The 27,568-nt window shown below is 42.1% G+C and overlaps 2 protein-coding genes across 3 annotated transcripts in view; one reads left to right on the top strand and one right to left on the bottom strand.

Moving 5' to 3' along the window:
• SPATA6L (spermatogenesis associated 6 like) overlaps positions 1–10,603 on the top strand; it is a 64,477-nt gene extending 53,874 nt beyond the window's left edge. The window contains exons 10-13 of the mRNA XM_061132317.1: positions 570–766; positions 6,045–6,138; positions 7,233–7,335; positions 10,499–10,603. Of these exons, the coding sequence (XP_060988300.1) occupies positions 570–766; positions 6,045–6,138; positions 7,233–7,322 (381 nt within the window). The 3' untranslated portion in view covers positions 7,323–7,335; positions 10,499–10,603. The remainder of the gene's footprint in view (positions 1–569; positions 767–6,044; positions 6,139–7,232; positions 7,336–10,498) is intronic.
• Positions 10,604–24,679: 14,076 nt separating this feature from the next.
• The window catches only part of SLC1A1 (solute carrier family 1 member 1), a 73,160-nt gene continuing 70,271 nt past the window's right edge, over positions 24,680–27,568 (bottom strand). For both annotated transcript variants that reach the window (XM_061132903.1, XM_061132902.1), the window contains one exon: positions 24,680–26,899. In XM_061132903.1, coding sequence (XP_060988886.1) covers positions 26,653–26,899 — 247 coding nt within the window. In that variant the 3' untranslated portion in view covers positions 24,680–26,652. The remainder of the gene's footprint in view (positions 26,900–27,568) is intronic.

The raw sequence follows: 27,568 nt of genomic DNA on the forward strand, positions 1-27,568 counted from the left end.
CCCCTCATGTAAACTTTCATTTGTAGGATGAATCACCAGTGAAAGTGTATGTAGGTTCAATACCTACTTTATCAGTAGTAATTTTCATTGCTTTCTCTCGAATTGAATATAGAGAGTTGGTCAATCACTTATTCTTAAAGTCTGATTGGCTTGTTCAGGTGAAGGTGCAAGCTTCCATGTTACAACATGACAATGGATATGCGTAAAGAAAATGGAATACTCTGAGCTTCCTTTGCCATAGCATTTAAATATTTTGTCTAAAAATATTTTTCTTTCCCAAATGCAATAATCCCTAGTCCTCACAAATCAAAATTCAGAGCATGAGTTTATTTTGGCTTGTTAATATATACCAAATGAATTTGGTTATCTTTTCCTTGCCCTTGACTCCTGAGCATTTTGTCTCTAGTCTTCTCTGCTCCCACTCCTCTTGTATGTGCAGGAGATCCTGGGGGCAGGTATTCTGTCTTCTTGCCCCCAGTTCTCTTCCTTGTCCCACCCAACCCCCAGCTCTAAATTAAGCAAACAAAAGCAAAAGCTATAACTAAAGATGAATGCACATTGTCACTCAGGTTATCAAAGAGCCAGATGAACGGATTGTTTTAAGGAATGAATCACCATCATCTTTAGATTCAAGTAAGTTTGGAAAGCCCTCACCCAGTTACAGTAACCAAGGGGATGCTGATTTTCACCAGGAAACTTCATTTGACACCTCCCAGCACTCCAGATCTCCCAGCCCTCTTCTGGATCAGCCCCTTCTCCGAGAAAGGTCAGCAGCCAGCACCCATCTCTTTGCTAGAAGAGTGACTTGTGGTCCGGCAGGAGTAAAGTCAGGTCACTTTATCAGTTTGCTTCCTTAGGAATATTCAGCTGGGGCAGCTTGACATGAAAGATTATTATTCCTTGAAAAATAATCCCAGAAGTAAGAATTGAGATTTTTCTCTTACCTCTGGAAAGCATATCTCAGAATGTTTGTTGAAAATGGGATAGGCAGCTCAGTTAGCATAGATACTATTTATTTCTCCATTATTATCTGTCACTAAAAGTTGGCTTAAAGCTCAACATTCAGAAAACTAAGATCATAGCATCCCATGATCCCAGTCCCATCACTTCATGGCAAATGGATGGGGAAACAGTGGCTGACTTTATTTTTGGGGGGCTCCAAAATCCCTGCAGATGGTGATTGCAGCCATGAAATTAAGACGCTTACTACTTGGAAGGAAAGTTATGACCAACCTAGATAGCCTATTAAAAAGCAGAGACATTACTTTGTCAACAAAGATCCGTCTAGTCAAGGCTATGGTTTTTCCAGTAGTCATGTATGGATGTGAGAGTTGGACTATAAGGAAAGCTGAACACCAAAGAATTGATGCTTTTGAACCGTGGTGTTGGAGAAGACTCTTGAGAGTCCCTTGGACTGTAAGGAGATCCAACCAGTCCATCCTAAAGGAGATCAGTCCTGGGTGTTCATTGGAAGGACTGATGTTGAAGCTGAAACTCCAATATTTTGGCCACCTGATGCAAAGAGCTGACTCATTTGAAAAGACCCTGATGCTGGGAAAGATTGAAGGCAGGAGGAGAAGGGAAAGACAGAGGATGAGATGGTTAGATGGCATCACTGACTCAGTGGACATGAGTTTGGGTAAACTCTGGGAGTTGGTGATGGACAGGGAGGCCTGGTGTGCTGCGGTTCATGGGGTTGCAAAGAATCAGACACGACTGAACGACTGAACTGAACTGAACTGAATATTAGAACCCCAGGTTTTGATTTCACTAGTATAAAAGAAGTCACTAGAGAAAGTTTGGAAATTATAGAAAAATGAAAAGGAGTGAAAAAAATCACCTATCAGTCCTACCACCCAAAGACAAGCATGATTGATATGTGGGGATAGTTTCTTTCTATTTTTCTAGACATGGTTTGTTGGCTTATTTATATCACCATCACACACCAAACTTTGATTGCATGTGTCTGGAGGGCAGACCAGAGATTGAAAGCAGGAATCTTTATTTTCCAATCTTCATTCCCTACTAATGTGATTAACCATCCAGTTTTGCCCCAGACTGTCCTGATTTTAACCATGACAGTCCCGCATTCTGGGAAACTTCTTGGTCCCAGGCAAACCAGGACAGTTGGTCACAGCTCCAAGGAAGTAGCATCAAAGATAATATTTTCAAGATAGTTGGTTTGAATGAAGGATAGGCCAGTCTGCTTTACTCTGCATTGTTAAGTTTGAGAATAATTTCCATCTAAATAACACAGTTGGAGACTTTCCTGGTGGTCCAGGGGTTAAGACTTTGAGCTTCCACTGCTGAGGGCATGGGTTCAATCCCAGCCCCTGGTTGGGAAATTTAAGATCATGCACATTGTGTGATGTGGCCAAAAAGAAAAAAAAAAAAAAAGACACATGAATTACTAATTCATGGTACTTAGTAGACATTTAATAAATATTTGCTGACACAGGAAAAATATAATGCCTCAGAAGGAAACCAGAACTGATAGTCAACCTGTTAGGCCTCAGATAGAAATGGTAACATTTAAGACATTTCTTCTCATCTCTGAGAACTTCCAACCTAGCAGAGGATTTTTTTTTTTTTTTTAAATGTACACAAGAGATCTTTCTACAGGGCAGAACTTTGAGAAAATGCTATCATAATATAATGGAGAAGGATGGTACTCTGGAATGTTTCATGGAGGAGGTGGCATTTTCATGGGGGCCTGGAGGGGAGGGGACTGGATGATGATAGTTAATGGGGGAGGAATGGAAGGAGAGAAGGCAAGGAGTGCTATAAGCTTCTAGAAGTTAGAGCAGCCTGGGGGGTGAGTGGGTGCCAAGGCTGATAGTCAGAAGGGGGCTGTGGAAACCAAGCTGAGGAATTGGGGCTCAGTTGGAAGGCAGTGGGACTTCCCAGCTAGTGCTAGTGGTGAAGAACCCGCATGCAAATGCAGGAGACATAATAGACTCTAGTTTGATCCCTGGGTTGGGAAGTTGCCCTGGAGGAGGAAATGGCAAGTGGCAGCTTTTGCAAGTCAGTCACAGGAATTAGCACAGTTGAACTGTAGAATGATGACTCTGGCTGCAGACCAGAGTTTCAATCGCTTATCTCTAATGAGTCAGCAAATTCTGTGTGTCCAAAGTCACTCTAAACTGATAAATTTGGATCTGATCAGACTGTGAATTTGTAAATAAGACCTTGATCAGGGAAAAGCATAGCATAGTCACACAAAGGTCATCTGGTTTGCCTAAGACCATCCTGGCTTTAGCCCTGAAAGTCCTGCATTCTGGGAAACCTTGTGGTTCTGGGCCAACCAGGGTAGTTTGTTACCTTAACCTCCAGGGAGGTGGCACTGAAAATAATATTTTTAAGACAACTGTTCTGTGTAAAGGATATCCCTTTGTATTCTTAGGGAAGAATCCATTCCCTATTGACCTTAATATGATCACAGAGGTAGCCCTGAACACTGGGTTTTGTTCCAGATTCGTTTGCTCTATGTACGGCAAGCCCAACGCTGAGGTGCTGAGGTTTGTATCAGAGAAAGAATTTATTCACAAGGCAGTCAAGTAAGGAGATGGAAGAATGAGTCTCAGATCCACTTCCCCAAAGGCATGGGGCGGAGATGTTTATGGGATAAAGAAGCAATGAGGTCTTAGGCATGAGGAAATGTGGTTGGGGGTCCAGGAAATGCCATTGGAGGTGGAGAAAAGGTGAAGTAATCAGTGCTTTACTCAGGCATATCTAGGTTACGTGCTTTTTTATGGGGTGTGTGTTCAAAAGTGGAGGTGCCTGTCATGATCTGAGGGTGGAGTTTTTGGCCTTCTGATGTAAAAGAATTATTCATCAGTTGTCTATTCGGACACAGTTTTAAGATCAGTGGTCCCAACCAGTCTTAGCCAGCTTGAATCAAACAAGATCCCACTCCATATTCTTGGAGAATAACTTAAGTCCACCATTACTATAGTGACCCATAATGTCAGAGGCTTTATCTGTAGGGATGTTAAGGAGTCTTGTGATATAGTTCCTAGGCTATGTGAAGCTTGCAGGGTATGCAATTAAAGAAGGGAAAAAGAACAACAAGAAAAACTAAAGCAAGCTTAATCAATAAAGGCAGTTTGCAAACAGGGATTTTTAACAAGCAATTTACTTATCTTCTGTTCTGTAAGACATGCTCAGGGATTCCTGGTAGTCAACCATATGGGTCTTGGTTTCGCTCGCAGTGCTTAGCCTCTGCCTCCTTCACTGTTCTTTTTGCGTGAGCCATTGGGGCTAGCCTCCTCCTGCTCAGACCATAGAAGCACATGAGAAGTACCTTTTGAGTTCCTGCTGACAATACTGAAATCAGCAAGGGCCAAGTTTGCAGGGGTGAGTTGGAAGGTGAGTTTTGGAGTGAGAATCAGCCCAGGGTTTTAAGGGAGGAAATGGAAAACCCTTTTAACTAGCTGCGGGGGAAATGGTAGTCCTAAACGTGGAGGAACACTCTGGAGCCTGTTTCCTAGCTCCAGTGACTGGGTAGTGTCACATCCCTTCAACCCCCATCCTCACTCTTCCCACTGCACTAGGAGAAGGCTATAATCAAGGCACAGCACTGCCCTTGCCTACTGACTCATCATTCTCAGAGATCTTCAAATAGAGTGCTGAATGCACACAGTAACAAGTATAGGGATCATCCTGGCACTGGTTACTCAGGACCAGTGGAAAAGCATTTACAGTGTCCAGCTGGTGCTTATTTTCAAATGCTAGCTTCATTTATAGCTTCAAAATATTTCTATTCCTTCATCTTAAAAATTCTTAGAGGAGTATAGGAGTGATGTGCCCTGCCTTTAAATATGGTCAGCGCTTTAGGTGATGCTTTCATTTGCTGTGAGTCATTTTCCTGGGTTGGTAATGGATTTGTGTACATCAGTCATTCTCTTGGTCTTGTCTTCCTGGAAACCAGAGGGTTTGTGCTCGTTACATGGAGCCAGGATGGGTGGCCTGGGTATGGATCCCAGACCAAGCGGAGGGGCAACTACAGAGGGAATCATTAGTGTGGTGGTGTGACAACTGGATTGATTCCCACATGTCTCTGTCATTTCCAGTGTTCATTATATTTTAATTACAGAGAATGATTTTATCCAAATTGCTAAAAAGTTTTTGGCACTTAAAGATAATATCGAACTTTTCAGTGTGCTTTTTTCATAATCAAATTGCAAATTCTGCCTCAGTTTAAGAATTGGCACTCATTCTCCTCCCAAAAATGAATGAATGAATTCATCATTCAAGTAAAGTGTAGTAAATTCCCATATGGTGTTCAGTACCCACAAAGCCCTGAGATGAGCTATTAGCCTAGGAGTCTCAGTCCCAACTTCAGCCTAGGAGGAGAGACAGACATTAACCAAATAATGACAAAATATCCACCGGGGAAAGTGCTATGAATGAGGGATGGATTGGCTCTAAGTGCATGAAATAGGGAAGTTGACCTCCTCTACAGGAAGGACTTTTCCTGAGAAATCAATAACTGAACTGAGTTCTGATGGGTGGTAAGGACTCAACACAAGTGGGGTGGGGGTTTTGGGTGGCAGCATTCTACCCAAGGGAGAAGTCCTGGAAAGTGCCTGTGAAAGGGAGAAAAAGCTTCATGTTTGAGGCACTGTTAAGACCTGTGGTTAAGTTTATGTCTGAAGGGCCTAAAGGAAATAACATGAAGTAAGATCCTCACGGTGAAAACAGTAGGGATTAAATTTTGTATTAAAAATTTTTGGATTACATTTTTAAAATATAAAATCAGGGTTTGTTCTTTGGAGAAATATCTAAAATAGTAAAGTACAAAGAAGAAAAGGAATGCGCACCCAGACACAGACCATTTTTAACATCTTGGCAGTTTTTATTCCCAGTGCTTTTCTTACGTGCAGGTTTAATAAAGGCATTGAAACTACACTGTGCATACTATTTTATGTATTGCTGCTTTTTTCTCACTTCTAAGTTATAAGTATCGAGCCTTCCTGTTATGCAGTCTAAGTATCCTTTTATCAGCTACATGATAACTCCACCCTGTTTACTCTGTTGAGCAGACCCCACCCCGGGTCCCAGGCCACATGGAAGAAGATCCATGAAAGGGTCTGCGGTCTTCTGATGTCCCACAGAGCTCAGCAACACCTAAACAAGGTCAGGACTTCTGATGAAATTACATCTTTGCTGACAAAATAGTATGGGACCTGGGTCTCACAGTCTAGCAGGGGAGATAGACATTAATCAGGTAACCGCAGAAGCAAGTGTAAAATTGTGATGCTGACCAAGGAGGTACATGGTATCCTGAGGATATTTCACTCCCTGAAAGGGAGTGCTTGACTTGGTTGGCACTCAGGGCAGGCTTTCCTGAGGAAGAGACAGTGGAGCTGCACTCTGAGCGATGAGGAGCAGCTGTTAATACTTCAGAGCACAGGGTGCATCAGGCAGAGGTCCTGAAGTGAGAGGGAGCCTGGTCCTGTGAGAGGACTTAGAGAAGACAGTGTCCACCTGAAGCACATTCACTTCCACTCTGGGCGGGAATCCCAGTACAGGGAAGAGTCCGGGGACATGTGTGGTCTGTGGGAGCCCACAACATGGAAGAAAGTTTTCCTCAAAGTTAATCAGGTGTTTTTTGACTGTTGGACTTTTCTGGGGTTGAGGGGAGTGTTTCCCATCCATACACAGATATACTCAGTACTTCTCCACAGCAAGTCTACAGCCATTAGCTGTGGCCTGTCACCAGCTCAAACCAGTTCAGATGGAAGGTTGACAGTGCACCCCTTAGTTGAGTTTAATTATAACATGTAGTTGAATTGGTCATCTTGACTTATTTAAATGCTGACATATCCTAGATTTATAGGATCATACTTATAAATGAATATTGATTACCCTAATTACCTAGGTGGTGAATTGTTTTATTGCCTCTCTGCAGAGTTATTTGTTTTGCTTTCTTAATTCCAAATCCTTTCAAGGGGGGAATCCCTTTAAAATGTAAAGAGGAAGAAAGAAAGGGAGGAGAGAGGGAAAGTGGGAGGGAAGAAAGGAAAGTGGGAGGGAAGAAGGGAGAGGGAAGAAAAAGAAAGGGAGAGAGGGAGAAAAAATAGTATCTACATACATACATATATCATGAACACAACATATATGGCATACTTGGGATTCATAGATCTCCTAAATGCAAAACTACACATGCAATATCACTGACCTATATTACATCATGAGTGATGCAGTTGCTGGCTTTGTTTGTGTTATAGGAAGAATCCATCTCTGAAGTAAAGAATATCCTCGACAGACCAGGCTACCCTCTGAAGAAATACCGTGCACATGAACAGAAATATTTTTAAGCTGCTGTCCTATGTAAGTAAGCAGCTTAAGTGCTTCTTCTTGATTTGCTAAAACAATTTCAGCTTCCTGCTTTCAGTACAAAGCACCTAGAAAATATGGTGGACAAGAGTCTAGGAGGAGACAAGAACTACGTTCTCCCTTCACACAGTGTAGTGATGACAGCACATGTGTGGGTCTTCCAGCAGCCTTACCTCCTCTTGTGTTCTCCCTCCCCACTCCTTACCTAACGGTCCCTCTTCCAGCTTCTCAGACACGAGCTCTTTTCTGCTATGGGCCCTTTGCACATGCTCTCTGTCTAGACTACTTCTTCCTGACTTTGTTTGGGTCACTTCTGTTTGCCTTTCAGGTCTCATGGCTTTCCATGGCAGCCCCTCCTCCTCTGAGGGGTACACCTTTGTAGCCTCCTGCAGTTTTCTTTCATTGTTGTTCTATTTTTATGTAAGTCTGCCCCTTCTACTTGAATGACACCTTCCTTGGGCCAGGGACTCTGTTTTCTGACCCACTATTTTGTAGCCAGAGTTACAGTGGGGTCCCATTTAACTTGGGTGAACTCAACCACACCTGCCAGGTGTGAGCCCTGAACAGGAGCCTGCCTTCCCCTACCTCGCTGTCACCACCCTTGCATTAGATGACCTTCCGCTGTGGTTGGTGCTCAGTAAATATTTTCTGTGAGTGACTGTTGAAATTCAAGTGATGAGGCAATTCTCAAATTCACTTGTGTGGTAAGAAGTTGGTCATTTTTGTGGGCTGTCATCATTTTTCATGTTTTTTCTTCTTTTGCTTCCTACCCAGGCCCGGCATAAGAATATTTTTTCCTTATTAAGGGCTTTCTGAGTGCCAGGAACTGACCTAAATGCTTCAATTGTATTGAGTGAGTTGCTATTTAATGATCACAAGAGCTCTTAAGAAGTAGGTACTATCACCAGTACCATTTTACGGTAGGGAAACTGAGGCAAGGAGATGTTAAATGCCTTGCTCAAGGTAGCATGGCTAGTGAATGGCCTTAGCTGTGATCTGAACCCAAGTGATGTGGCTCCAGTGACCATGCTTTTACCCATTAAATTTCATTGTCCTCCAGACCTGGAGCTTGTGATAGGAGAAACCTAGGGAGAAAGAGGAACCCAAGCAGTTGGTGGACATTGCCCTTGAGCATCCCCCAGAGGGTCCTATGGTGTTGTATCATGTAGTCCTTCAGTCTAGCAACATCAAGATAATTACAGATCTTTTTGAAAAATAAAGATGTGTGGGATGACGTGCTAGGTTTTCACTGTCATCAGGCTCCTAAAATTCTGATTTATGGTCATTCATGCTTGAAGGCACATGTTGCCTTGCCTAGAGCTGGTCAGGACTCCTCGCCTTCGGCACAGAGGAATGTGAGGACAGCTTGGTAATTTCCCATTTTTGTAGGCTTCTGCCTTAGAACGTTCTGCTTGGTAGATTAAAAGATGGCTTCTGGTCCACTTAATCTCCCATTTCTAAAATAGTCATCTAGGCATTTATACAGAAGACAACCCACATAATTGCCACTTAGGAAACATGGCCCACGTAATTACCAAATGTCAAATTGTGTTGAATTTCATCATGCTAACATCAAGTTACCTAAAGCCCTGAACTAGCTAGTATGTGGACCCTGATGTGAGGGGATAGAGAGAAGGTAAGAAAAAAAGTAGTAAATTCTGTCTTAGGAAATAGGTTTCCTTCAACCTTGTATTGTGGTTTATTGGTTTGCTTTCCTTACGAAAACTCTCCCAAGAAGGAGGCAGAGGGCTGGAGGGGAGACCGAGCAACGGTACCAACTCTGCCTACCGAGTGTCCCATCCCTGTGAGCTGCTCCTGTGATCCCAGCTGCCACCACTGTGGCCGGCCTGCAGCAGGAGCCAGTCCACTTACAATGATCCACCTCAAGGGAGGGCAAGGAACTCAGGCCCTGGAGTCCTCAGACACAGATAAGAATTGCAGCACAAAGAGCTCTCTAAAATTACAGAGCAAAAAGGAAATAAACCAAGAAAGGGGGATGGGGAAGGGACAACAGTGAATTAAAATGCTGCTTTCTGACTCTGTCATAGTTTGTTAGGCCTCCAGCTCCAAATGGTATGGCTGGAATGGCTTCTAACCTCACCCTCTCTGCTGGCAGGCAGGACCCATTTTACTTCCTCCCACAGGGGTCCTTTCGCCTCTGTTAAAATCAAAGCAACAAAGCAAAGCAGCCTACAGATGCCCAGGCTCCAACCTTGGGGGGCCTCCCTCTCTGATTTGGTCACCAACTTGAACGGGATTTTCATTTGATGGCTTGTGGGGATTGACACAACAGAAAACGACACACTTCCCTTCATTCCAGGGGCTCCTGGACCTGTCAGAGTCTAACAGACCACACAGGCAGTGGCCTTGCACACAAATCACATGGCAGATTCCTGGGTTGGCAGTCCTTAGTGAGCAATAGAGTCACCTGGGGGCTTTGTAAAATGCTGATCTTCAGGCCCCACTCCAGACCAACTTAGCTGGAATCTCTGTGGGTGGTGCCCAGCATCAGTTTTTTTTTTTATAAAGATTCTTCAGGGGATTTTAATACACATTTTAGGACTAAGAATCTCCACAGTAGGCGGCAAGTGCTTTAAGGATGGGGGGATTCAAAATACCCTAGATTTTATACTGGCCCTCTCCATGCTCAAAAATAATTGTTCCATGGAATAGAATTAATATGGGCATATTTAACAGTTCAGCTCAGTAACATCTAGCAGTTTCTACAAATTTACTATATGCCAAGGACTATACTTGGAGAAGGAAATGGCAGCCCATTCCAGTACTGTTGCCTGGAAAATCCCATGGATGGAGTAGCCTGGTAGGCTACAGTCATGGGGTCACAAAGAGTTGGACACGACTGAGCGACTTCACTCCACTACTAAGGACTATATTATTCAGGATAACACTAAGAAGTAAATACTCTGTTTGCTTGTCATCATCCTGATATTCTAAAAAAAGCCCAGGTAACTTGCCCAAGGTCACACAGGTATTTGTCTTGCTAACCTAATGTCACCTGGTTCTGGGAGTGTGGGAGAAGGTGCTGCACCCCAAGGTTGGGATTGAGTGAAGTCATTTTCTTCTCCTTGGTTGTGTTGGTTGATTGCCTTCTTCTTAGTGCCACATGGAGTGTGTCAAGTGTCTTCGCATTTCACAGGGGAGACTGAATGAAAGCTGCAGGAGTATCATGAAGAGCTCACTCATTGAGTCAGCTGAACAACCATTTTTGTTCTGTGTATCAAATCACCAGTGTCTGACCCCCTTTAAATCAAACCTGTACCCAGTTTCTTGTAACCAGGTAAGAGTCACTGATTAAAGTGTTTGGGGCTCATGTTTTCTTGTCAAGCTGGACTATTTGTGTTTCAGTTTGTATGTTTGTTTTGAGCTTGAAATAGCAAGTAGCAATAGTTGGGTGGCAGGTTCTTCTCCATTTGGAAAGCACTTCTTAAAATTCTGATGAAAATGTCAAGATGCCTTTTTAGATGTTCCTTATTTTTGGCAGTGGATATGTTCTTGAAATGTTCTTTTTTCCCCCTCCTTCCTCCTTTTTCCCTCCTCCCCTCTTGCCCTCAGCTCTCCCCCACCTCTATTTCCCTTCTCTTGACTTCCCATCCTGTCCTTTCCCCGTTCCTTCCCTTTCCTCTTACATTTTTCATGAGCTCGAGGAAGCTGCTGTTTAGAGGAATAATCTGATATATCCTCCAGAAAAAAAGACTATCATTCTGATTTTCCATTTTTGGTAAATCTGTTCTCTGTGTATGTGTGTGTGGTTGTTTGCTTTTTAGCATTAGGCTTCATTTATTTATTAACATGAGATCCACTGAAAACCTAGGAAGAGGGAGCATTGTTTTTGGAGAATTCAGGTCTTGCTTTAAAGGTTTAGTTTCTAGGATACATTTATAAGAGAAGGCTACTTTCTTTAGATTGTAAACTACTCCTTCTGTCACCTGGCTTCCCTGGTGGCTCAGACGGTAAAACGTCTTGCCTGCAATGCAGGAGACCCGGTTTCAATCCTTGGGTTGGGAAGGTCTCCTGGAGACGGAAATGGCAATCCACTCCAGTACTCTTGCCTGGAAAATTCCATGGACAGAGGAGCCTCCTAGTCTCCATTCCATGGGGTTACAAAGAGTTGGACATGACTGAGTGACTTCACTTTCACTTTTCTGTCACCTATCCCTCCTTTTATTCTAGCAATTCTTAATAAATTTATAAGAGGAAAATAACCTCTTTCAAATATTTCTTTGAAAGAGCTACACTAAATTACATTTCTGCTTTGGCAGAAATGACTGCAAAAACCAGATTTAAATTGGTAGAAGGGTGCCTTTATGAAATGCTTACCCAATTTGAGGAGCAAGAAGAGGATGGAGATGAACTGAAGTAGCGGTTTATCTTTGTGGGTCTACAGACCCAGGGAAGAGAGGGCCTGAAAGCAGGAACCTTTATCTTCCCATCTTACTGAGTGTTTTCCTCTACCATGTCCCAAAACCCTTTCAATTTTACAAGATTCAATGAAAACCAAGTTTTCTTCTCTCATTAGGACCACAGGAATTTGTTCATTAGGGAAATTAGGAAAATGAGATTTAAAATTAAAGGAGAAAAAAGTCCAAAAGCAGAAATAAAACTAAATTCATTTATCCGCTTCTCAGAATTTCAGCCTAGTAAAAGTATGCATGCATGCATGCTTAAGTCAGGTCTGACCCTTTGCGACCCTATGGACTATAGCCTGCCAGGCTCCTCTGTCCATGGGATTCTCTAGGTAAGAATACTGAAGTGGGTTGCTATGCCTTCCTCTATGGGATCTTCCTGACCCAGGGATTGAACCCGTACCTCCTGCATCTCCTGTATTGCAGGTGTATTCTTTACCCACTGAGCCACCTGGGAAGCAACAACAAACATTTCAACCTTGGAAAAGAGAAGATATGCTTAAATTACACCTGCTTGTATATTCTCAGTGTGTCTGAAACTATAGTTGTCAATTTATTATGTTGAGGTCTAATTAGTCATCAATAATTAAAAAAATATTACATTAAGACTATGGTACATTTCTCAGAAAAGGGCCACTTGGGAAGGCCATAAGCAGCTGAAGGAAATCAGTTCTAATGAATTGGTATTCCATAGCAGTTATTGTTTAGGTACACACTGTAACACTTGTTCAGTGTTTTTTTTTTTTTTTTTTTTTTAATGGTTTGAGCATAGCTCCTTAATTCAGTTTAGGAGTAAGATCTTAAATGCCCATTCTTATCTGGAGTCCTTTTGTTACCTTTCACAAATTAATCTGCCTTTTGCTCACTCTGTGATCTAACTCCATCATTTAAGTCATTCCTATTTTACCTTTTTGTTTCTCAAGGAGTTATTTCAGTTTTGAGGAGTTATATTAGGGCCAGGATTGCAGCAGGATTTTGCTTTTGAAATATATAATAATATGAATAATTTTGTGGTACATTAGGGTTCAGATTACTTTGGGAAGATTTGTGTCACTAAACATAATAAAAATTCCCACCTGTCTTGCTTCAGTTTATTATTCCTTTCTTGACTTTCACAGTTGCAGATCTATCAGAGCCTGGGCCATATTTTACAAGCATGTTTCGCAGGGTCTGGGTTTACAGAGGCTCCTGGGAAAATCTCCTTGGTGGAGCCTGGGCCCCCCAAGTAGCAGCTGCTGTACAATGAGGCCATCTCCCTATGGTCGCCTGACCAACCCAAAGTTATAAGTAGAATTATAGACCCTGAATTATAAATAAGATTTTTTAAATGGAGAGTGTACATGATATGTCTAACATAAAAGAAGTCAGTCGATTTTAAATGTGTAACTGGGGAGGACTAATGGATTATGTATGTAAGTTCACCTAACCCCTGAATGCCTGGCCACACTTACTAATAATAAACGCTGTTCTCAGTTCCCTTGAGGAAGCCCTCTGATCCCTCAGAGCAGCAGGAGGAAAGGACATGGCCGCCAGTGCCTGTTTGACTAGTGAACCTCTGATACCACCCGGTGGTACTGCTGTCCTTTCCTAAATGGGGGGCCCATTCCAGCACTCCCGGGGGGACATGCAGGTCTTGGAGAGAACTCCCTTCCCCTTCCCAAGGACTGGGAACTCTGGAGACAATGAGCAGAGCTGCAGCCCTCAGGCTCCTCAGGTCTGCTCCCCTGGTTCCTCCACACAGGGTCTTGGGGCAGCAGTAGTTACTTTGGTCATCAGAGGAGAGAGTCTATGCTTGGCTTCACCCTCAAAACCAGAAAATCTGGCAAAAGCAGGGTCAAGTCTAGGACAGGAGCTTTTCTCTGGTGCACATGGATGGCTGGATTGTTGGAGTTTCTTCAGCAGTCTGAAATCTCACCCTTGGGATTCTGTATCTTTAGAGTGATCCTGCAGCATCCATGTAAGTAAATTTTTATATTGATAGATATACATTTACATATTTCTCTTTCTTTTGTCCTAATTTTATTTTAAAAGTACCCTGTAGCCCATCGTGTAGTTTTAACCCTCCTCGTCATTTGCCATGAGGATCACCTGCCAGGACTCATTAATTTGCTCTTTGTGGTGGCCACAGCTTTGCCTCTCCAAGATCCTCTGGGCAGAAGGAATACATCATATTCTCTGGTGGGGTTTGCTTTGTGTGTGTGGAAGAGGCTTCTCTCAATTCCAGGAGCTCTGAGGGGGCAGCCCTGAGGGCCACCGTGCCTGCCTACAGGTGGTATGTACATTTGGAGGCTACCAGGCTGCTCCAACACCAGGATTAGGGTTGTCAAATGAAGAGGAAGGCAGGAGACCTCTGGCAAGGCAGAGTTCCTTATAAGGTAAGAGAGCTGAAACATATGATGGGTCTTGGGCCTTTGGTTTGTGATTGGTTGGAGATGCTTTTGTTGTGATCTCTCCATTTTCATTTCTAATTTTGTTAATTTGGTTCTTCTCTCTTTGTTTCTTAATGAGTCTTGCTAATGGTTTGTCAATTTTGTTTATTTTTTCAAAAAACCAGCTTTTAGCTTGGTTGATTTTTGCTATGGTCTCTTTAGTTTCTTTTGCATTTACTTCTGCCCTAATTTGGAGATGCTTTTGAATCAGTCAAGGTATGTCGCTGCATGTCTTGCTTAGCCTGGGTGAGGTGGGGTGATTTATTCTAGGTTCTTCCACACAGGAGGCCAGAGCAACAGCAACTTGAAGGGCTTGGGGGAGCTATAGTCTTTTAAAGACCTTACCAGCTAACTTTGGGAGACCTGGAATCCCAGGAGAGAAATGGAATAAAGATTTTTTCCTTCTTCCTGCTCCCTCTCTCTTTTATTCCTGTATTTAGTGCCTCAGTTTGCCAGGTGCTATGTCAAGTGCCTCCCAAGGGCATTTAGTAGGTGTTAAAATTTAAGGTCCTGGAATGAGAGCACTTGGATTTGAATCCTGGATTTGCCCATTTACTGGCTGAGTGACTTGGGCAAATAACCTAGCCTTTTGTGTGCCTCAGTGTCCAGCTGTGTGAAATGCAGGCAATATTAGCATCTGTTTCATAATGTTGTCATAAGTAGATGAGTAAACACACTTAAAACACTTCAAATCAGTACTTGGCACAAAATAAGCATGCAGTAAGTGTTAGCTGTTATTATTCTCATCTCATGTAATTATTGTGGAAAGTACTCCCTCCTCCCCGCCCCCATACCCCACTTTTTTTTTTTTTCCTGAGGACACTGATTCTTAGAAAAGCAGAGTGTCAAAGCCAGTTTCCAAACCCTGGTCTGTCTTGTCTCCAAACCTCATGATCTTTCTGCTACGTTCTGCCACCTCTTGGTTGTTGCCTGTTTGTCTCTAAGGCTGGTACATGCTGAATAATTCAGCCTAAAGGGTTTGAAGACTCTTGAGAGTCACTTGGACGGCAAGGAGATCCAACCAGTCCATCCTAAAGGAAATCAGTCCTGGGTATTCCTTGGAAGGACTGATGCTGAAGCTGAAACTCCAATACTTTAGCCATGTCATGTGAAAAGTTGACTCATTGGAAAAGACCCTGATGCTGGGAGGGATTGGGTGCAGGAGGAGAAGGGGACGACAGAGGATGAGATGGTTGGATGGCATTACCGACTCGATGGGTATGAGTTTGAGTAAACTCTGGGAGTTGGTGATGGACAGGGAGGCCTGGCGTACTGCGATTCATGGGGTCACAAAGAGTCAGACACGACTGAGCAACTGAACTGAACTGAACTGAAAGGATTTGACAAAAATGAACTCAAGAGTCCTTCAATAGAGTGAGAGGGCAACTAAGGTCTCTCAACAGAAGTTGGAATGAGGTTAACCACTTCTTGTTTAGGCCAGCAAGAGATGCTTTCTGCTCTCATTTCCTGTCATTGGAATATTATGTTTGTAAATAGCATTTTTACCCCCCCCCCCATCCCACCCCAAAATAAACAAATATCCCTGTTTCTTTTCCTCCAGGAACTGACACTTACTGAGATTGGTAGCTTGGACTGAAGTAAATATCGCAGCTATTTTAGTGGGATGACTTCCAGGAACAGACTTGTATAATAGGTGTCATTGTTGGCAGTGCTGGATTCATGGCGAGAACTCCTCGTCATGAAAGCTCATTTGTCCTTGCAGGAGGGGAGTTCAACATGGCCAGTGATGACATCCTTTGTTCATTGACTCATGTGGTCCCACCTAGCTCTGACAATTAACTGATTTTTGTAGCCTTGCATGCAATCACTGTTTGTATTTAGTAATATTCTGTGCCCTGTGGGGTATGGGACGAGTTATGCTAAGGAGTAGAAGATGCAACCCTGCCCTCCTGGAGTCTCTGGACCTAACAGGGCAATGAGATGTTTCACATGTGACTATCAAAAGGTATTGCAAACTCAGACATCTTCATAACCAGGCAGGATTTGTGAGGTTAAATCCTCACAGATCAAATCCTGTCAAGGCAGTGGGGTTTGAAATAATGTTGAGTGGTGGGGTCTGGGGAGAAATGGAGAGTGTAACTCTATCCTCCCTGATCTCCCACAAAATATCCAAATTCTTCAGATTCAAATCTGAAACAACAAAAGACTCTATGGTCATGTAAAGCTGGTCTGAAGCTGAATATTCCCCATAGCCACCAGTTTTGTCTCTTATTTAACAACATGAGATAATGACAGTGATTTACACTGAAGCTTGTAGAACTCAATTTCATCATGTAATAATAAGTCTCATGTTGATTAACTTAATAATATAAGGCAGTATCTGATTATGTACTAAGAAGTTGCTATTTCTTTAGGTTCCATGATGAAGTCTTGGGACTGAGGGCCAAGAATTTATTTTTGACATTAAGGAATAGGAAGACCAGGTGAAGAAGAGGTTTGAGAGAAGCGAGGAAATTGGACTCTATTGAAGGATATCTGTATGGAGCATGTATCCTCCAGGGATATCTTCTGAAGTGTCTTAAATATTAGGCCTGGTATTTTAGGCTTTGTGCTGAAGACAATAAGAAGCCACTAGAGTCTGGGGATGGGAAAGCAGACCATTAACCTGATGAACTTTTTCAGGGTGGTTTGGGAGTGCATAGAAGCTGGTGGCAGGGAGACTATAATAAAGCCATTGAAAAAAATCTAGAAAATAGGAATATGAGCCTGGATGGAGTGGGAGGGTCATAGAGATGAAAGTGTTAGTCACTCAGTCGTGTCCAACTCTTTTCAACACCATGGACTGTAGCCCACCAGGCTCCTCTGTCCATGGGATTCTCCAGACAGGAATACTGGAGTGGGTTGCCATTCCCTTCTCCAATAGAAATGAAAGGAATTCATTATGCATTGAGGACAGAAAGAAATGACCAGGCACCTTATTTTAAAGGTGCTTTTATGATATGTGTGGAAGGAGGGGGAGTCTGGCTCCTTTAAGGAAGAAATAGTTAAATGAGCTGAACCAGGGCGGAGTTGCAAAGTGAAAGAGAACTATTTAATCATCAGGAGTGAAGTATTGATTGAAAGAGTAATTAATCTACAAGTATGAGGACACAGTGTCCTTCATTTTGTAGATTCACATTCTTCCTAACGTGAGGCAAGATGAACCCAGGACTAAGAGAATAAAATTGGTGGGCAGGTAAAACCTGGGGAGGGACTTTTTTCATGGTGTGTTTATGGCAATAGGGACAGAATAGGGAAGACTTAGAATTCCTTGGGGGTGGGATGCATATGCTCAGAAACAATGGCGGACCTCTCTTGGATGTAGTTGGTTTTTCCCTCTGAATCTTATCCCTATTGTGATTTTTTTCATTGTTGTCAATAGAATTTAGAGGATCATCAAGATACACATTGTTCATTCAAGAATTAATGGGAAGAGAAAATGCAGGAATGCACCGCATCCAATTATTCATGTCCGAATAGAGGCCAAGTCTTGGGCCACCCACTTCACAAAGAGGCATTATCACTCATGGACAGGCTCCCATGGGAAGCTCTCACCAAAGCAGAGGGATTAGAATAAGTGAATGAACCTGTTTAGACCTGGCTTGTGCCCTCAAACCTCTAGGGGTCAAAGAAGGAAGAAGTTGCTATGATCCTAGGTTACAATAAAAATAATGGTGATTTTTGAGACACAATTCCTAATTTAGGAAACAGAGACTACAGAAGACATTTACAAAGTTGTTTTTGGGTAGGTTCAATTTAAAGGATGCTGGAAAGGCCAAAGGAGAAAATGTCCAATAAAAGTTGGAAATGTGGACCTGAAGTTTGGCTATTGTAGTAGTGCTGCAGTGAAGAAGGAAATACAGGTATCTCTTTGAGATAGTGATTTTGCTCCTTCAGATAAAAACCCAGGAGTGGGATTTCTGGATCATATGATAGTTCTATTTTTAAAAATGTCCTGAGTAATCTTCATACTAGCTGTACCAGTTTACATTTCTACCAACAGTGTATGAGGGTTCCATTTTCATTGTTTTGATTTACATTTCTCTAATGATTAGTGATGTTGAGTGCCTTTTCAACCTGTTGGCCAATTGAGTGTGTTCTTTGGAAGAATGTTGATTCAGGTTCTCTGCCCATTTTTAGCTGGGTTATTTGGGGGTTTTCATTTGTTTTGCTATTGAGTTGTATGAATTTTCATATATTTTGAGTGTTAACCCCTTGAAGATAGATGGTTTACAGATATCTTCTCCCATTCCATAGGTTGCTTTATATTTTGTTGATGGTTTCTTTTGTTGTGTGGAAGCTTTGCAGTTTGATGTAGCCCTACTTGTTTATTCCTATTGTGTTTGCTTTTGGTGTCAAATCCAAAAAAATCATTGCCAAGATTGATCTCAAAGAGCTTTCCCTCCATGTTTTCTTCTAGGAGTTTTATGTTTCGGGTCTTATGTTCAAGTCTCTAATCCATTTTGAGTTGATTTTTGTATGCTATAAAGTAAAGGTCCAGTTTCTCTCTTTTGTATGTGGCTATCCCAGCACCATATATTGAGGAGACAATCCTTTCCCATTATGAGTTCTTGACTCCTTTGTTGAAAATTATTTGACCATATATACATGGGTTTATTTTTGAGCTTCCTGTTCTGTTCCATTGAGCTATATGTCTGTTTTTATGCCACTATCATACTGTTTTGATTACTCTAGCTTTGTAATATAGCTTGAAATCAGGAGGCATGGTGCCTTTAGCTTTGTTCTTTTTTTCACAGTTGCTTTGACTATTGGAGGTCTTTTCTGGTTCCATACAAATTTTAGACTTATTTTTATTTCTAGGAAAAATAACATTAGAATTTTGATAGGAAGTGCATTGAATCTGTGAATAGCTTTGGATTGCCAGACATTTTACAGTATTAATGATTCTAGTTCATGAACATGGAATATCTTTTCCTTTATTTGTCTTTTCTTCAATTTTATCAATGTTTATAGTTTTCACTGTATAGATCTTTTACCTCTTTGGTTAAATTTATTCCTAGGAATTTTGTTCCTTTTGTACTGTTGTAAATGGATTGTTTTATTAATTTCTTTTTCAGTAGTTTGCTGTTAGGGTATAGAAACAGCTGATTTTTGTATATTGACTTTGTATCCTGCAACTTTACTGAATTTGTTAGTTCTAACAATTTTTTGATGGACTCTTCAGAATTTCCTATATATAATATCATTTCATCTGTAAACAGAGATAATTTGTTCCTGATCTTAGAGGGAAAGTTTTAGCTTTTCATTGTTGAGTATATCAGTTGTAGACTTGTCATATATAGCCTTTATTATGTTGAAGCATGTTCCTTCTATCCCAATTTGTTGAGAGTTTTTATCATGAAAGGAATTTTATCAAATGCTTTTATGCATGTATTAAAATCATTATATGATATTTATCTTTCATTTTGTTAATCAATGTGTATCACATTGATTGCCTATGTTGAACCATTCCTCACATCCTAGGAATAAATTCTTCTTGGTTATGGTGTATGTTACTTCTAATATGCTTTTGAATTTGGTTTGCTGATCTTTTATAGCCTCTGTTTTCAATTTTTGCCTTTGTTTTCATTAGGGATATTTGCCCATAATTTTCTTTTCATGTTCTTGTCTGGCTTTGGTTTCGGGGTAATGCTGGCCTTGTAAAATGAGTCTGAAAGTCTTTCCCTCCTCTTCTATATTTTGAGAGAATTTGAGAAGGATTGGTGTTAATTCTTCTTTCAATGGTTTGAGGAATTCACCAGTGAAGCCATTTGGACTTGGGCTTTTCTCTGTTGGGAAGTTTTGGTTATCCCTGCTTTCTTTTGGTTTCCATTTGCATGGAATTTTTAGGCATTTTGAAGCAATATTTCTCAGTGGTTAGCTACACAGTCTTTGGAAGCAGATTCATGTCCCAACTGTGTGATCCTTGGCAAGTTACTTAACCTCTCTAAGCCACAGTTTTCTCATTTGGAAAACGGAGGATAAAAATATTCCTGCCTGAGAGGAGTATTGAGAAGAATAAATGAGATGAAACCTTTAAAAATATTTACTGCATGCCATACATGTAGTTAACACTTGATAAATATTAACAATGGTTGTTATTTTTCTTAATAATCTTAGGCCACTCCAGATTTGAGTTAGAATTAATATTCTAGCACTCCTGACCTCCTTTGACTTTTAATACCTGGTAAAGAACGTTGACTACTGAGGCCAAATTGCTGTGCCATCCAACAGTTGTTTGATCCTGGGCAAGTTATTAAACTTTTTTGTACAGTTTCCTCATCTGTAGAAAGAAGATAATTATAGTACCTACTTCATGATGCTGTTGAGATTAAATGAGTTAATATTTGTTCAGTGCTAAGAGCAGTGCTTGCTACACAGTAACTGTTATGCAAACATTTGTCAGATAAATAAAAATGAGGTTCCTCTGTGTTGTGAGTGGCTTTTTTGTTTCTGGTGTCATGGAATCCCATCCTTTGCTGCATTCATCCTGGCACAGAGAAAACTCCTCACTCAGTGCCTGCAGCAGTTAGATATTAGGTCAGCATCTTAAAAGAAACTGGACCTTTATTTGCCTTAGAGTGTCCTCTCTGTGAAAGGTCATGGTACCTGAGAATAGGGTAGGTGGATGTCTTCCTGGAGTGATACAGGAGTAAACTTTTCCCTGATGCCAGAAATGCAGACTCAGTGTCCTGTCAGCCTGAGTCTGTCTTACTGTTTGTATTTCCATTGCAGGTGGCACGTTTTTCTAACTTAACTGGCCTCTCCTGACTGAACAAGGAGCCTTCAGTTCATGTGTGCTTATTGTGAAGTTGATACATTCTTGTCTGTCTTAACCTTTCTGACAAAATGAGGAAGTTGAGGAATTAAAGCCAGTTTGGCCTGCTGGGAACACAAAAGGAAGTTTTGGTAAGGATCAGTCAGTGTGCTCTGTTGCTAATCAACATTGCTTTCAGTCATAAGGATGAGTTCCATTAGCACTTCTCTGACACTTGGCAAGACCATCGCCCCTACCCCACCGGCTTCCTAGAGACCCAGACATTTCATTATCTTTGGATTCACTTGGGGTAGCACTTTCCCCCCCAAAAGATCTCAGCTTAGACAAAGCTTTCTGCTGGCCTCTGATTATTCTTGTCAAGCTAAAGTGATGACCTTGGAAACACAACACAGGGACTCTAAATGAAAGTTACATTGGAATTCTTGGAGGAAGGTCAAAGTCATCCTTGATGTGCATTCTTTCTACAATCTAAGTCTAAACCTATATCTAAAATCTACAACGCTTTTAGCATTTTGTGAAGGCATGTCCATGAAATGAACCTATGTGATGATGGAGTTGTGCCTTTTCTCCTGGGGCTGCCCTCTCGGGACCATTCAATTCATTTCAGTCAGTCTTGTCTTTGCCTTGGAAAACAAACCTTTCTAGAGGGCCTGGACAAAATAAAGCAGATCCTGGTTGGTGCCAGAACTCCAAGCTTTTCATTGCTTCCCCAGGAAGGCAGACCTTTGTTTCTGAAATACCCAGATGATGCAGCTCTGCTTTGCATTCCCTCAGATGCCGTAAAGTGAGGAAAGAGACTGTGATATCCTTGAATCCCTACTGATAGCTTTCCTGTCGGCATGAGTCACGGAGGAATGGCAGCAGGAAAATTGGGGCGGTGGGTGGAGGGGGGTTGGGGTTGGGATCCACGCACTCATGCTCAGGACTTTGGTTAAATCCACATTTTAGTTTCAGGTTTTCTTTGCCCCCATCTGTTGATAAACAGTACTTTTGTGGGGCAAGCTCCTCTCCAGGTCGTATCCTAGTTCTGTTCTCCTGAGACCACAGCTTATTATCTCCAGGCTGGTGAGGCCTTCCAGGAATCAGTGGAACTCCTCTAGATGAGGCCATTGCTCTCCTTTCTCCTTTTCTCCAACCAGAATAACAGATGTGATATTGATTTCATCTTGGCTGTGGAAGTTCACTAATAACTGTTCTGAACTTTGTGGTATCTTAAAATTGGCCGATGAAATGGAGATTTGTAGATGAAACCACAAGTATCTCTGTAATCCTGGAGAGAGAGCCTCTGAATTAGATAACACTGGTTTTTCCTAGTGAGAAACAGATGGGACATTGATTTTGTGCTTAGAGCTTATTACTTGCTTAGGAGCTTGGTGGCATTATTTAACCTAGACCATTGAGAAATGTCCTAGTCATCTCCACCCATGGTTAATAATTTCATATACTTAGAGGCAGTCACTGAATTCAATACATAGTTCCCAAGGCTAATTTTACAAGACCTGCTTCTGGTTGTTTATGTTATATGGCTTTCACTTAAAAATCTAAGATTGCAGGTGAGGGAGGCACATTTACTAGCATTGTTGTCATTGTTTAGTCACTAAGTTGTGTTCGACTCTTTGCGACCCCATGGACTGTATCCCACCAGGCTCCTCTGTCCATGGGATTATCCAGGCAAGAATGTTGGAGTGTGTTGCCATTTCCTTCTCCAGGGGATCTTCCTGACCCAGGGATCGAACCTGCATCTGCAGCATTGGCAGGCGGATTCTCTACTGCTGAGCCACCAGGGAAGCCCTTTACTAGCATATGTGTATTAAAAAGCCCCCTGTGGGACGCAGGACAAAGTGAATGTCCAGCAGATGGGGACAGTCACATATTTACGAGCTGAGATGGCAAAAGGGAACTTCATGTCATACTCTGGTTTCAGGACACATGAAGGGGTGCTACATGAATGTGCATTTCTGCCTCACACACACATCCTGAGTATCTCAAACCCCTTGGTGTTTCAGGCCATAGAAAAAATATTGTGAACACTTATTTTTACTTAGCCCCTATATGATACTTTACAGGAGAAGGTATTCTAAGTCTTATACTATTTAAAGGAAAATGTTGCATTTTCAAAATGGGGTTTGGGAGTTGTTTACTAAGTTTCATTAGGTTGGATGTTCTGTTTGCTTTAATAATCCAGCTAACATCAGGTGGTGAGAATAATAATCCTTAGTCATGTCACTGATAAGGGTCCTAAAACCCTTGAATGGCAATTGCAGTTGCATCTCTACAGATTACCCATGTAAATGAGAGGTGAGGACATAGGGTTTTTGTGTGTGTGTAAAGGGGAAGATGGACTTCCCTGGTGGCTCAGTGGTAAAGAATTCACTTGCCAATGCAGGAGACTTGGGTTCAATCCCTGGGTCGGGAAGATCCCCTGGAGAAGGAAATGGCAGCCCACTCCAGTATTCTTGCCTGGGAAATCCCATGGCAAGAGCTGCCTGGTGGGCTCCATGGTGTTGCAAAGAGTTGGGCACGACTTAGCAATTAAACAACAACATGGGGAAGAGGCATTAGCATTTATTAAGTGTATTATGTGACAGGGTCTCTGCTAAATGTATCACATATATTTTCTCATTTCATACTTAAAACAATCTCATGAGGCAAGATTTGTTATCCCCATTTCACAGAAGAGGAAGTTTGGCAAGAGTCACAAAGATGATATAAGAAAGCACAGCTGCCTACTCAGTGGGCTCCGTGGTCTCTTGCTGGGCAGTTCTGAGTATATAGAATGCCAATCCAGTTGCATAGAAGCTTCTAGCAGTCTGTCAAGACTCTGCATGACCATTTCCTCTTTCTGTTCTGAGAGGAAGATTCTTTAACACCTGCAAAGCCAGCACTGTTGCTGACCCACTTCTGATTATAAGCCACACAGAATTTTCTCAGGCTTTTCTCGGAATGGGGTGTGTTTAATAAAGAGCCTTGTACCCGGTGGGCTCACAGAGATATGTTGAAAAAGAAAGTCATTTGCTGGAGCTAGTAACACTCTCTCTCTGAAAAGAGTATACTTTGGGCAAGATCAGTATCATAATGGGGGCCCTACTGAGATGCATGAACTCTGGATACCAAACAGTCTCACTAAGGAGTTGTATAGTTGGGTATTTTATCTCACGTTGCCAAAAGAGGAAACTTCTGAATTAGTTTGGCCAGGTAGTGCTAAGCACTTTTATGAGATATTTTTCTCTCAGCAGGGCCGAGGGAGCTGTCCATTCCTTTGTTTTGTCACAGACCAGCGAGTCCAGCAGCAGAAAGCTGCCATGACTCAGGCTCTAGGCAGGACTATGATGTACCTTGAAAGAGCTAGTTCTGTTCTTTGTAGCCACATTTCACAGGGCAAGATTGGTCTTTAACTATTATATTGAGATAAGACTGTCTCCCATTATAGTAATTTTGAACCAAATTCTACCTTCCCTTTCATCTCAGTCATAAATTTGGGCAAACTGTTCCTAACGGTACTGTTATGTCAGCCTTATAATCCCCACTGATTAACATGAAAAATCAGCTTACTGTTCCTCAAGTTGTGCTTTTTCATTCTTGGGTACAAACACAGTTTTGAAAACAGTAATCTGGGTACAGTCTGAATCAACTGACCAGGTCTTTCCCTTCCCACACTCATCAGAGTGAGAGAAAAGAAACAGATAAAGGAAGAAAAAGGCGGGGAAGAAAGAGTGACGGCAATGTTTATTGAGACAGAAATGGAACATTGTTCTTTTTTATGAGTTAACAGCACAGTGTGTTAAGAAGCTGGTTATAAACTCACTCCAAAATAAGGATGACCTGCAGTTCACGAAGAGCTCTGTCAGCTCTAGTACCTCAGGTCGGAGCAGCCTGCCAAGGGGGTTGAACCATTCAGCTCAAGATAAGTTACTGATTCAGCTGAATTTATATTTACTTCCTATAAATAACACCAATATTAGCAGTTTAAAATTCACATTTAATCACGGGTCCATTTTATGTTTACATGATCATTTGGTATCATTCTCTTAAATATTTCAGGTGCAGGTGGTCAATACAGAGCTTTTTTTTCTTTTTTAAACTATTCCATGATCTTTGGCACAGTTTCTGGTTTCTTAGCTAGGCTTAACTTGGCTATGCAGTACTGCAGAAACAGGACTATTTTGGATCTTGGTGTAACTACAAGTTTATGTTAAGCATTATTTACAAGATGAGAGTCAAGCACAGACTTTAATACACTGTCTTCACAAATGAGCAGAAGAATGACAGGCAACAGATTTTAATGAGCAGGGGCTGAGATTACTAGACTACTAGTTAGTTAGAACCATCTTCCCTGGAAGAGGAGACAAGTTTCATTCAATGCAAGAATTCCCTGAACCACTGATACCAATGTCTCATGTCATGGGATTTACTTTGCAAGAATCTAGGATAGGGACAGTGCTTTTCTGGCCAGTGTGGCTTACTTGATCCATCAAACCTATATTAAAATACAACTTAGCTGGTAGCTTTGCCACTGTTATTTGGGTCTGATGGGTAGAAAAACGCAAAGTACTGTCATTTTAAGTGGGTATAATTGACCTTGGGAGAATTATAGTTGGATAAAATACTTATTAAACACATTCAGCTGGATAAAAACCCATCCAGCCTTATATGAGTGACACCTTTGTGTATAGTCTTATGTAGAGCTGATAACGGATTGCCTCCCAGCAGTAGCATCTGGAAGCTCTACATGAGTGGCTGTGCTACCAGAATGTGTCTCTGCTTTGGGGCTGATACTCAGACATGAGACGAACTAGCATGATTTCTCATTCTAGTAGTGCTTATGAGAGAGGAGTTCTGATTAAGCCCCAAAGCAGATCTGGACTGCAATCATAGTTATTATTCAAGTACAAGGAGAGCGCTTTATTTCACATTGAGAGTTCAATTCTGACCTTTATCTGGCAAATTATATGAAAATAATAAATATATACATATATATATATCTATATCTCTAGCTCTCTACTGAACACTGGGCCAGTAGTTACCAGCGTCCCCATACAGTACATTGAGAAAAAGAAATCTCTCTTCTCCCCAAATCTCACACCCATCTTAAAACTGTTATTGCAGAACTGTGGTGGTCTGTTTTCTTTCAAAGTAGTTCCTTTGAAATTGGCTGGAGATGGGTTCAAAGTGGACAATTTGGCACATTAACTTTGAGGGGGCTGTTGTTTAGCTTCATTATAGTCTATACAAATGTGAGAGGTCAAGGGAAATCCATGGCAATAGAAAGCCTGAGTAAAAATGTATAGTCGATGACAGAATATATATATATATATATTTTAAAAACCCAAAACACTGGTCTGTGCATGAGAAAGCAATTTCTCTTTCACATCTATTACCTAATTAAAACAGTTACATCTATTCTATGTACTTTTCAATTCTGTCTCTCATAGAGTTTAAAAATTCCAGATAATACAGCTTTCCTTTTAATCAGTTTCCTCTCATCTTACCCCACCCCCAAATCCCAGAACCTGGTGAGCAAAAGCTGTGAATCCAAATATAGAAAATAATCTGGAGGTCTGTATATCAAATCAGATGTACATTTGGCTGTTAGTGTTTTCCTTATTTAATGTCTGAATTTGCTGAGATGACTCTCCTGGAGAGGTCCTTCACCACCCCCAGTCTTCTGAAGCCAGAGGCCCTAGAACTGTGAGGTCTGGGTGAACGAGATGGTATCGGACTTGTCGACAGCAAAGCCTCCGTTGACGTAGGACTTCTTGGTGTCTGAGTCCTCGTTGTCGAGTGTTGTGGATTCCAAGGTGAAAGGGTTCACAATGTTGACCTCTGATGAAACATCCATCTGCTCCAACTCCTTCTTGGAGAGCTTCTCCACGATGCCAGTCCCAAAGGCGTCTCCAAGGACGTTCACCATGGTCCTGAACCGGTCCCTGGGGAGGACAGAAGGTGAGTCAGACACGAAGCCCGGGTTTCACTTTCCTTCAAGTTGGAGACAGGACAGGACCTGAAGAATTCACTTATAAATTCAGCAAACCACAGAGGGTTCTTCTCAGGGCTGGCTAACCAGAGGCCCCCACTTCACACGCCTGGATCAGGGGTTGTCTCTAAAGGCACAGAATGAGCACACAAGCTGCCCCGGGTCCTCATCAGTCACGATGCCCCTGAATCCAGCATCAATCTCCTAAATTTCCCTCCTCTCCTCCCAAAGAAATGTGAACACAATCTCCACAGATATTTGGGGCGGGGGGGGGGGGCGGTCAGGATTCATTAGTCTTTCACCCTAGCCTCTGTCTTGTGTGCATTTCTGAGCTTTCTCTTGGCTAAGGTGAGAGAACCTGGATGTTTTGTGGGGTGGTGTGTGTGTGCCAAGCAGGAGTGTGTATGTGTGTGTCCCCAGTGTGCTGCTTTCTTTCCCACACAAGGTCAGTCCACGAGCAAGCCAGCAAGGATGCCGCTGAGCACAGGGCCGGAAAACCCAGGCCAGCCTGGGAACAGCTTGCCCCTTGGCACCTCACCTAGTGTTAGCTCCCAGAAGGCCTGGAGGAGAGGCCAGCAGCAGGAGGACGAGGAGGTGGAGATGGGATCTTGGATGCTGGAGC

The sequence above is a fragment of the Dama dama genome, chromosome 29 (assembly GCF_033118175.1).
Source record: "Dama dama isolate Ldn47 chromosome 29, ASM3311817v1, whole genome shotgun sequence".
NCBI lineage: Eukaryota > Metazoa > Chordata > Mammalia > Artiodactyla > Cervidae > Dama > Dama dama.